The sequence below is a fragment of the Lissotriton vulgaris genome, chromosome 1_1, assembly GCF_964263255.1.
Source record: "Lissotriton vulgaris chromosome 1_1, aLisVul1.2, whole genome shotgun sequence".
Classification (NCBI taxonomy): domain Eukaryota; kingdom Metazoa; phylum Chordata; class Amphibia; order Caudata; family Salamandridae; genus Lissotriton; species Lissotriton vulgaris.
In genome coordinates, this window is record NC_141685.1 from 775,374,741 (window position 1) to 775,387,064 (window position 12,324).

Sequence of the window (12,324 nt, forward strand, 5' to 3'; positions counted from 1 at the left end):
GGGAGCTTTGCCCCCTCCAATCCAATCCAGCTCAGCAGGAGGAAACCCAGCAATAAACAATGGCACAGGCAGAAGAGAACCCACGGAGTGCAGGAGGCACCAGTGCAGCCAAGGACATAATAGCCCTGAACGAACTGCCCAAGCAGAGTGGGTCGGCTGCATATGAAGAGGTCATTTTACCTACCTCTAATTCTATGAAGGTATTTGATGGTGGGAGCTGTGTAGACCTGTCTGGCCTGCCCAGAGCCCAGCCTTCAGGGCAGATCAGGGAGGCAGGAGGTGTTAGTGATCAGAATGTATTGCAGACCCCTCAGGATCTTTTAGAGCCAAACGCACAACTTGCTTGTTTAACCACCAAGGACGAGGTATGGTCAGGAGATGGCTCAGGGAAGGATACATTAATTAAATCTAGTGAGGATGGGAAAATTTTGGACGCAAGTAAAGCCGACCCTTTGGCTAGAACCTGCAAAACACCTAGAAACTCAGGACGATCCAACCTGCGTAAAAAAGATTTAAAATTGGATTACTCAGCTACAGAGCATTTGTTTGGTACTGGTACAATTCCCCCTCAAGATTCACCTGTTCCAATACCTCCGACCTTGGATGCCATCCCACAATGCATACTCTCTCACCGGGAGGAAACTCGCCAGGATAGTCAGTGGTCACAGACAGCCATGCAAAAGCTCCAAGGATCGCTAAGGAAAGTGGCGAAGACATATAGAGCTATTGGGGAGCGTCTGTCCAATCTTGAAACTAGACCTGTGGCCCTTGAGAGCGATCTGGCCGGATTCCCAGGAAGAGACGATGGCACATGGGGCTAGCTGGTTGATATACAGTGGAACCTGGAGGACCAAGAAAACTGGCAACGCCGTAATAATCTTCGGATTCTCTGGGTTTGGAGGGCAAGGAGGGCTCTGATGTTCGGTCATACATAGTTGGATTTATTGACTAAAGCTTTCCCAGACCTAGAAGGATGGAACTGGTGATTGGAGGTGCAGAGGGCCCACCGCGTCCCATTCAATCTAAGACAACCAGTCAGATCAGATTTGAAGCGCGAGCCTCGCGCTATCCTTGTCTACTGTGGCAACTTTCTCTTGAGACAAGCTATCTATGAGAAGGCCAGACCAGAAACGAAGTGGAGTGGGGGAGACTTATCCTTCTTCGTTAGACTGGACTTTTGTCATTTTACAGTTGAGAGGTGATGGGCCTCTGCCAGATTTTCAAGCCCTTTCAGGACAAGGGGGGGCAGGCCTTCCGGCTAAAACCTGTCCGTCGCAAAGTGATTCAGGGGGCTCAAACCTGGTTCTTCACCTCTGAGATTAAGACAAAGGAGTATTTATAGAAGTGTGGGTCCAACCCTTGAAAGGATAGTAGCGGGCTAGGAGCTGGTATGGTTCATGATAATAGATAGTGGGGGTATCGCCTTTTCTCTCTCTTCTCTGAGTTCCCCCTTTTTTCTTCCTTATAGCTATCGGGGATTCCCTTATTCTTTCCTTTTCTTCTTTTTCTTCTGGCTGGCATAGTTGCTGACATGAGAAGGCAGCTGCGATACAGTTGAAATGCTGGTTAGGGAGCTGCGCTCATCATCACAGACTGAATTCAGTCGGGCAGCTTATCGACACTGGGTGGGTAGGGAGGGGGTGAAGGGCACTCTGTATAGAGGGCAGGGTAAGAATAGGGAGAAGAGGGGGAGAGGAGCAGGGGAGAGGGACACTAGGTGTCGGGCACTGAAAAAGGGTCAGAACACTGGAGAGAGAGCAAAACATGGTATGTGAGAAGATCAACTGGGGAAGTTATCTGAGAGTATGAGGAGGGACAGCCTCTTTTTTGGGAATGGGTAAGGTAAGTATATGTTCCATGAATGTGGAGGATTTAAGTGATAGAATTAAACGTGCAAGGGTGGCCGAGGCTTTAAGATCTCAAGGGGCCAACATAATCTGTCAACAGGAAACACATATCCCATGGAGGAAGCGCTATACCCTGACGTTTAAATGTTACAACTTGGTACCGTGTTCCACTCAAACCTCCACCATAAGGGGGGTCACCATTCATGTTAGAAATAGTATTGGCCCTGCAAAACTAGTATTGCAGGATAAGTGAGATAGATGGGCGATTGTGTCGCTGCACCTGAGGTTGACACTTTATCTATGGATAAAACCGGGGAGACCCATAAATATTCAACAACCTAGAAGATGAGTTGGCATCCTGGCCAGACCCATTAGTTATTTGTGGGTACCTGAGTATAAATCAGGAGCTGAGTAGGGATCAAATGCTTAAATACTAGTTACTAGTGTACAAGGCCTTGGCTGCCCTAAAACCAGCTATGACTTAGTCGATGTGTAAGCCAGGAACCCCACTCACCTAAGATGTACTTACTTCTCATGTCCTCATAGGAAGTATGTTAGGCTAGATTACTTCTTGGTTTCCTCCTCCATGCTCAATAAAGTGGGAATCAAGAAGCTACCTGAATTGCTTTCTGACCTCAACCTGTTAATCTTAAATTGGGCAATACATACGGATCTCCAGGTTCGAGCCAAGTAGACATTCAATAGAAAATTGCTCTCCAATGTTTCTTTTGTCCAACATACTAGACAGTGGGTGGTACAGTATTTTGATGCAAACCGATATAGTGCTGCACATGGCATGGCCTGGGATGGTTTTAAGGTTGATTTAAGAGGTGAGGGCATTAGGTTTGTCGGAAAGATCAGTAGATTGCAAAAGTACTAAACTAATGGCCACAGTGGGAGGCTGGCAGCTTTAGAAAAGGAGCATACACAAGCAATCAGCCAAAACCAACAGGTGACGGAATCAGCGCTGCGGCAAGAAATAGTGAACGCTAAAGCTAAAATTAGAAGCTATTATAACAGGAGGAGCGATGCAGCATATCAGGCACATAAAAACGAACGTTATGAATATTGAGAATCTGCAAGTAAGCTCTTAGCGCTTAGTACAAGGCAGAAGCTAGCCAGGAATAACATCTCTGGAATTAATATACAGGATGGACGGACGGTATGCTACATTTTCAAAAGATAGGATCAAAATACTTGAATGTTTCTATCAGGACCTAAATCGGCAGGATAATCTTAGCCCTTTTTCTTCTAAATGGATTGAAAGTACTATGTTGGACTCACCAGGGGTCAATGAAGAGATGAGGCAGGAGTTGGAGGCGGATATTATACTGGATGAAGTTGTAAATGCCCTACACTCTAAGGCCTCAGGGAAAGCGGCAGGCCCTGATAGAATTTTGTTAGAATTATAAACAGTATTACAGGCGGAGATAACTCCCCTACTCCTAGATCTGTTCGAGTTTGGCATGGCTATCTCCACTATAAATGAGCTGGCCATGGGCAGATCGGTGAGCAGTATACTTCTTAGACAAGTCGAGGTCAGCTACTACAAGAAAACGCGGTTTACGTGTGTGATAGCGATCTGGAAAGTGTGGTCTAAAGTGGTGTAATTCATGCAGATACCCACCTACTATAGATATACACCTCTGTGGAGATCCCCCGTTTCCCGCAATGACCTACGATGCGATGGGTAGGCAATGGGAACAAAAGGGTATAACTAGAATAGGGAAGCTATACCGGGCCAATCAAATTTGTTTGTTCCCAGACCTGCGGCAGGAGCATGAAGTAACTGAGGGTCACATTTTAAGTATATTCAGATTACTAGCTTTTTAACCCCACTTAACACTGAAAACCTCTTGCAAATCAAAATCCCACTACTGTAAGCGGCTACCTGCCCCCAATATGGATAAAACATATCTATAAAATCTTAGTGGATAAAATTCCTGATGACTTTGAGAAGGTTGAAGCCAACTGGGCTAGGAAATTGGGAGATCGCGGCATTGATCTACACCGGTCAATTGCACTAGGCTCTGGAATTTTTCTCTCAGCCAACCTAAAAGCTCAGCACTATCAAAACATTATTAACCTTTATTTTACTCCGGCTAAGCTTTTTAGTTGGGGCCAGAGGAAGGATGATAAATCCCCTAGGTGTTCTCAAGGGCCAGCTGACCTGATACATATGTTTTTTAACTGTGGGAAATTGTCAGTCTAAATAGAAGGGTTCGAGGAATTCTTGCATGAGGCACTGGGTAGGAGGGTCTGTATATCCCACTACTGATGCTTCTGGGTTTTGACAACAATGTGCAACTTGATATCTCCCAGATGAACTTTACTTTTATTGGGGTCGCTGTTGCCTGGTTGCTTATCGCTATGCAGTGGAAGGATGTTGAGCCCCCCGTCTATCAGGCCAGGCTGGGCGCTTACTTGCTATATACAATCTTGAAAGAACTGTATATAATTGTAAGAGAAGTTGCCCCAGCAGGAGAGGACGTAAGATCTGGGCTCCGATGAGCAGGCGGCTCACAAGGCGTAGAGGTGGGAGGGACTGGCTTGCCTCGAACGGCTGAGAGAGGGTTGACTCGTCCTGCTGTCTTGTTATTATTGCAGTAAACAAGCTGCAGGAGAACACTATCCTCATTATATACTGCTCCCTCTTACGTGCTTTTACTTGTTGCTTTATTGTATCTTATCCATCTGTTCAATTGTGTGGTCTTTTTATGTGTACATAAAATGTACATTAAATGTATATGAAATGTCTGAAATTTTCACATATAATAATCTGTAAAGCTGTAATAACTGTTTTTTAACCATGCTGCGACTCTCTCCTAATAAAAATATTTTAAAAAATAAAAATTAAAGGCCTTTCATTAGCCTTATTCTTGTTTCTTTAATTAAGACCTCCAAATAACCTAAAGCTACTTGTGTGTTAGACAGACCTAGGTCTCTGTATTGACTAAACTCTCAAGAGTTGGAAATACCATTTCTCTAATCATTGTAGTTACATTGGCTTTGGTTAATGTAAAGGAAGCAGTGAGTGGAAAACAAAAAACATGAATGTAAGCTTGTGTGATATCTAAAAATCTAAAAAAAATTATTAGACAAAGTTCTCACAAGTTCATAATGAGACACATATGTTTCAACTACATTTTCATACAAATTTCATCCCCATCTCATTAAAACTTGTGTGCTTCTCACAGTAACAGTAAAACTTTATTTGATCCAGATCTCAACTGAGATCAACAAATACAAAATGTGAATAATTTTAGATACTCTTAAAAATGCTTAGCTAAAACACTTTTGCTTTTTTAGGCTCACTACAAGATGGTCAGTAACGATGTTCAACCACCTACTCGGACAACATTAGAATGAATTTGGTCAAATAAAATCTTGTGTGCTTCTCAAAAACAGTAAGAGTTCTGAATATTTTTTCAATCTTTTGCAGTTCATGGTAACTGGGGCCCTTGGATTGCCTGGGGGTCTTGCAGCCGAACCTGCAACGGTGGACAGATGAGGCGATACCGCACTTGTGACAACCCTCGCCCAGCCAGTGGTGGCAGAGCATGCACGGGTGCTGACACACAGATACAGAGGTGCAATGTTGAACTGTGTCCTGGTAAGCCCATTGTTGCCACTCTGCGTCTCCTCATCAACGGCTATGAATACGCACAACCACAAGACAGTTATCAGAAAATAGACAAAAGGCTGGTTTTGCCCAAAAGGCCCTTCTCATTCTGAAGAGCAGACTGCAACCCTCCCCATACTCCATTCACCTATTGGCTGTGCCACAATAAGGACCTACGGGAATTTCTAGAGGAGCCTTGCCTTCTCTGTCCTCATGTCACTATCTAGGTCTCCTCCCTTCTCCTTCCTCCCTCCTGCATCCTGATGCACTTCACCTGACAGGGACAACAACATCTCCCCCAACTTGTGCACAGGAACAGGCCTGGGTTCTTCTAAATGGAATCCACAGGCCTTCATCAGTCTGCTTCGCTTATACATAAAATACATTTACTACAATAGTCACACACACAAACATACACAACATGTACTTGAATGGGATTAGGTGACAAAACACGGTACAAATCTGACTGTGCATTGGCAATACACTCTCAGCGCACATGACTAATGTTTAGTGAGTGAGTGAAAATAACTTTAATTTACAGAATAGAGAAGGAAAATCTTTAAATGAGGCCCTTTTTCTGTTCCTACTCCCCTTGTGAAGTGTACAGACCCTGTAGCAAGGTTAGGTTACTTTAGACTCTGTTTAAAAGGGCTGACCTAGACTTGGCACACAGCAGGCTAGGACTCTTTGGGCCTAAGAACAATGTCAGTCAGAAATGTCCGACCGCTGGTCGGAGGATTTCCGATTGACATTGTAGGTTTAAACTCCGACTGCCATATTACAATGATGGTGGTTGGAGTTTAAACCGGCCAGGGAACCCGTCTGGGTTCCGACAGGCTCAACGAGCCTGTTGGCCAATCGGAAAGGCCTCATAATCTCTTAAGGACTGTGTTTCCGCCGTCAGGATTATGATGCCATTTTCTGACAGCAGTTCCATATCGTCCTTTCTGACATGGAACTTCTGTCGGAAAGTGTCTTTGGGGGCCTCTAGCAGGGCCCCCTTCCCCCCTGGCCCAACGGATGTGGCCCTGGGGGGCACCTAATGTGTCCCCCTTCACATCCCTGCATCATGTGGCAGGCACCTCATTGTGCCTGCCACACAGTGCAGGGATGTTTAAAAACTTTAATTTTGAAATTGGAGCTTGTGATGTGTGTGGTTTCGGGCCATCTCACAAGCTCCCATTGAGTTTCCTAATTGAGGTGTTGGAACCACCAACCTGAGGTCGGTCGGTTCCCCATCCGCAGCGATGTCTGTCGGAGGCAACTCTGACTGCCATCGTAATCGGGGCCTAAATGTTTAAAAGTTTACCCTCGGAATCACAAGTTCAAACTGTCTGCCCTGGATGTAAAGCACTATGTATAATGTTGTTTCTTTCTACAGCTTATATTTTCCAATATTTTCCTATCTCAGAAAGCTTTCTCTCACTATACTACTAAAACCATGCAGAATAACATTTACCTTGGCATACTTTCTTTCTTGAGAGTGACCCTCATCTTGCTTTTCATCCTCCGCATATCTTCTATTTCAGAGTATACCTCTCAGTTGCACACCTGTCTGCCTTAATCCTACTTATTGTGTTTCTGCAATTGGCTGATACCTTATTTCATAAATCACAACCTCTCCTCTTTAAAATGCTATCCCAGTAATCTAACATTTACATTGTCTCTGCCAGTCTATCAATCTCACCTACCATTTACCTGAAACCACATAGCTCCCACTAATGATCACGCCTATTTGGTATTAATATATCACAAAGTGTCTGGAGTAAATGAATGCAATTTGTTCTTGAGAGAACATACCGCTCGGTGTACGTGCGCTCTATAAATTACTTTTAACATAACAGAACATGACTAATCACAATAACCAATAATAAGCACCAGCTTATCCACTAACCTTGGGTTCCAGAGTAGCGTGCTACTCACCATAAAGCGTTTTAACGTCTCATCAGGGGTAGTAGCTCTGTAAATCCAGTTATATTTACAATATTATTAGCATAGACAGTTGGCGATTCAACCATACTCACATGATGAAATCACTCAAAAAGACTCCTGTTTCGTAGTCCTGTAGCTATTTTTGAGAAGAGATGAGGGCAAGCGAGTTAACTGGTCTCTTCTTCACTCTTGAACAGTTGTTCATTCTATTAATTTTTGGCAAAGCCAATGCTGTCCTTAAATCAAGTCCAAGTCACACACTGTCCTTTCACTCTGAGAACATCAAACCTTAGTCTTTGGGTGACTCTCCTGAGGTGGGATATTAAAAACATAAATCACTCTATGAACACTTTCGCAAGAGGACAAGAAAACATCTGCAGGCACTGACTCTTATTGCACACCCACTGGTCCCGCAAGCTCTCTATCAGATTGCATTTGAATAATGAATGCAACATTATTTGAAGCAAAATGTATTGTTGTATGGGGGAGGGGTGAATTTGAAGCATTGTGCTTTCATGATAAAAAATAAAATAAAATCTTTAACTCATAAATTATCTTTTCGCTAAAATCTGGAATTAAAAGAATAATTTCCACTGTGTGTTTGTCTGTCATCAGCCAAATTAGCAGAAAACGACATGTGCCTACATAATGTCATTGTAGTTAATGATTTTAGTCTCAAAGAATGCATTTGATCTTTAGGCATTGCCTATTTTGTAAGCGTGAAACTCATTGAGGTTCGGAACATTTGATACATACAGCCTCTCCCTCTCCTGGTAGATTTGGGATTGAAAGCCCTGCTCTGGGCAATGAGTTATCACCAGTGATAGTAGAACAACAGTCACAGGCTGTTAATCTTCAACTCTAAGGCCCAGGATAAACTTGTGACATGGTCTATGTGGAACTCATACATTTTCCAACAAACATATTACGCTTTTTGTAATAAACCTGTCCTGAGCCTCTCCTAGCAAATCTTTTCAGATAAATAGTTTCCCCAACTCTTACAAAGCACCCTTTCAATAATTATTATTCAGTAAATTCATTGCAAGCCTATGGTGTATGTAACCTCATGGGGAAAACAAGGAAAAGGTAGAGATGTTCTTCAGGTACACCAAATTATACTTTGCCTACTGCCTCCTGCGAGCACCATGTTTTCAGGCCTCCATCAAGCACTGGAGTGTTGTCCACTCCAAGACAAAGGTTCTGGCTAGTGTGCACCATCCCAGAATATTGCAAGAGGGACACTGATCAAGTAATAGAACCAGTAACATTGCTGTGGGCAAAGTTACAAATAATTTTCACTGCAGCCCAAAGTTTAAGGAAGATATCAAGGCAGCAAGCCGCAGAATGTTGGCGGTCTCATGCACAATTCCAGATATCCATAGAGTAGATCTTATATGAACAGGCACACATGTTGTCACAAGCAAAAACACCAACACTAAATAAAATAATGCTGGAATAACTTACAATGTGGGGTGGATATTAAGGAAAGCTCTCTGTGCCAAGTTATTAATGTCAATATATTTTGTCTCCTGAAACCAAGTTGTTTCTTTCCTTTTTCGTGCACCCAAATGTTTTTTCAATCAAAGAGAAGCAAGCAGGCTACCAAGTTCCTTAGAGATGTCCCTCACACTAGGTGTCGAAAAACATCTTTAAGGTTTTTTAAAAGACCCCGTACCCTCCAACCTAGTTGGTGGCATGCTTCATCATTGGGGTCCTACCAGAGACACCTAGTGCGTCAAGGGTGTGCTTCAAAGCAGAGCTGGATTTTTCTGGGTTTGTTTTTATCTCAAATGAGACAAGGAGGTGGATAAAGCAAACAGTAAACACTAGAGGGGAGTATCCTTTTCCTGCCTTCTCTGGCATCGAATTCTGTGGTCGTAACATCGTGATGCCAGGGGGGGGGGGAGAGGATCTCCGTCTAGAGCACCCAAAAAATTGGTATATGAGGAATACAAAAAAAATTTAAAAAAAAAAAAAAAAGGAGGTGAATTATAATTGTCTGGTGGGTTACCCACCAATGTGGTGTACTTTTAAATAATAGTACCTTTGGCCAAGAATTAAAAGCAGTGGTGGATGCGTAGGGGTGATCACCCATGTCCAAACCTATGCTGCGGCCTCAAGTGCTCCATATCTTACCTCTGGAGGTCTCATTATAGAGTTGGACACAGGTGGATCACCCTTGACAAATGAGTGACAACAGGGCTCACCCCTGCAGAATATCCATGTAGTAAGACACTACTGATAAAAACTCAAATGGAGTAATAAAAAAAACGTAAGTTACGCACTGTGAGTCTAACGCAAACCTTAGCAAGCACTCGATTTTAGTCCTGAGAAAAGACATACTGACCCATACAGGAGAAGCATAGATGTTATGGGTGAAACATGTCGACCTTTATAAAGGATGTCAGAGGTCATTAGTTCCTCGCTGCGCATCCACCATTGCTTTTAATCCTTGTCCAAGGGTACCTTTATTAACAAGCATTGGCATCACCAATAGGTCTCACCTTTGGGACCTTCTAAGTCATCAAAATTAAAATTGAAGATATGTTAGTTTACATTTACCACTAGTATGATAGTATTAGAATGCAATTGGTAGGAAAAAGGGAAACAAACTGGCCAGTGTGGAAAGGAACCTCTAAAGAGGTTAAGAAAAGACAGTGTGCAGTGCAACTGAAGGGATTTCTAATAGATTTCTTAAAGCCTGCATGTGAGGTGAGATGGTATATTGTTACTTTTAGTCTTTAAGGCAGCTCTAATCACAGTGCCTCCGGCAGAGCTCGGAACTTGAAAACTAATTATCTGCTGAGTGCAGGAAGCACAGAGCACTGTCAGTTAACAAAAAGAAACAGAAGGGATCTGCAAAGGAGATACAAGTGACCCCAGCTCCACCCCTGCCCCCTCCTCCATTGGCTGTGCCACATAGCCCGAGAGGTAGCAATGGAGGAGCAGGAACTGTCTGCCGACTAGTCTAGCCCTGAATTTCTCTGCTCCCATTAAAGCGCTCAGTGAGGCTAGTGGCTGTTTTTTTTTTATAAAACAAAGTGCTACGGATCCTTACAAGGCGGGCTTGTTCTGCTGCTGCAGGGTGGGAGCATTTAGAAAGTGCAGCCATTTGAACAAGCAGCGCCGTATGACAGCCAGCGGGGAGGAGAGGGCAGTTAGAGAAAGTAGTGCACTTGCAGAAAACATATGGCCCATATCGAATGGATCTGTGTCGCAGGGGCGAATGCCAGGAAGGTAACGCAACACCCACAAGGCGGGACAAATGTGTCCTATACACCAACCAACAATATGAAATTAGTAAAGGCTGACAAAGCAACCTATAAAAAGCAGTGGGCGTGTTTCATCTCTACATACCGAATACTACATGCCCACAGAACAGCACCTGTGTGCTGCCTCTAGGCTCGACCTAAAAAGTACACCATATAGGTGGTTAACTCATTAGGCAATGTTAATTCACCTCCTTGTCTCATTTGAGATAAAAAAAAACAACCCCCAAAAACCCAGCTCCGCTGTAATCAGGCGTCAAAGCACACCCTTGACGTACTAAGTGTCTCGGGTGGGGCATGTGCTTTTTCCACACCTAGTGGGAGGGACATCTCTAAGGAACATGGTAGCATGCTTGATTCTCTTTGAATGAAGATAGTTTAAATGCGAAGGTGACTGATCTCTTAATTCTCACTCTTTACTTTGTTATCCCTTCACCCAAATATTTGGCCATGTGTAAATAACAAGGAGTACATGTAGATGATCAGAACAATCATGAGGGATTACAACTTCAATTGTGAGAATAATTTTTCTAAGATGATCAAGGTGGAGCCTTTAGTGTGTAGGCTTACTGAATGTTTAGTAAGCTTGTTGTCCTATTAGAAAGAAGTATACAGATTGATGGCTGTTTCATTAGAATCACCCCAGTGAAGGTTAAAGTAATCTTGAAAGAGATTAGACATTAAAGTCAGCATAGTTTTATTGATTCATAAAATGTTCCATGCTTCTCCCAATGACAGTTGAGTTGTCACTGGGAAAAGGTTGACCTCATTTAGTGTGAAGTAAAAAGCCTTTTAAAATTTGATTTCCAGGACTAAGTATTAGAAAGAAGAGTGGCGGTAGCGGTAGAGAGGCAACAGACTGCAGTGGATACAATTCCTGTGGACTAACAGAGCACCTCCACTAGACATGCTCTCACCGACTGATAACATTTTCAGACAGAGTTAGCATGTACACAATGTTCCAAGAGGTGTCATTACACAAAGTGTCAGACAAGACTAGGAGATCAAGATTAATAAGCATCAGGAACTGCCAATCTGTGTTTCACAGAACGTCCATTACCTTGAGTTTCCAGCAAAGATCCAACAACAGTGCAGCCTGTGCCTAGGTTATCTCAACAACAAATTGCAAATAGAATCTCGAGGTTCAATGATCCTCTAGTATGCTGCAGTTAAACATTGTACAATATGGACATCAGTGGCACAGGAGTACACCCACTTCTATTGGCCTTTGTGTAGCACACAAATACTCCACTCAATGACCTATGTTGTTGCTTCTATGATGACTAATCTGACACCGAAAGTGTTTGTGAAAAGAGGAATAAATGTAACACCGAATGTGCCTCAAAACAATTAACTAATTCCCAAAAATAAGCTGAATCCCATTAAAAATATTTGTTGAATTTATGACCTTGAACCAACATTTTCATGGTGTCCATTTGGTGTATCACACAATGGATCAAAAGCAATTTAAGGTATTCAGCTATGTAAGTCCAAAGAAAGCAAACTCATCTTCTCAGACAGCAGATCATTATTTCTAGTGGTACTGGCATTTTGTGCTTCTGTTTTGTAGTGCAGTTATGACAACTTGCCTAACCAGTGAGGTAATCAAAAAGGTGATGGGTGAAATGCTTGAGTTGATCTTGTTGACACATAG

The 12,324-nt window shown here is 43.0% G+C and overlaps 1 protein-coding gene across 1 annotated transcript in view; it reads left to right on the forward strand.

Annotated features, from left to right (window-relative positions):
* The window catches only part of HMCN1 (hemicentin 1), a 1,183,532-nt gene that overhangs the window by 1,035,996 nt on the left and 135,212 nt on the right, over window positions 1-12,324 (forward strand). The window contains exon 92 of the mRNA XM_086956029.1: window positions 5,290-5,460. Within this exon, the coding sequence (XP_086812155.1) occupies window positions 5,290-5,460 (171 nt within the window). The remainder of the gene's footprint in view (window positions 1-5,289; window positions 5,461-12,324) is intronic.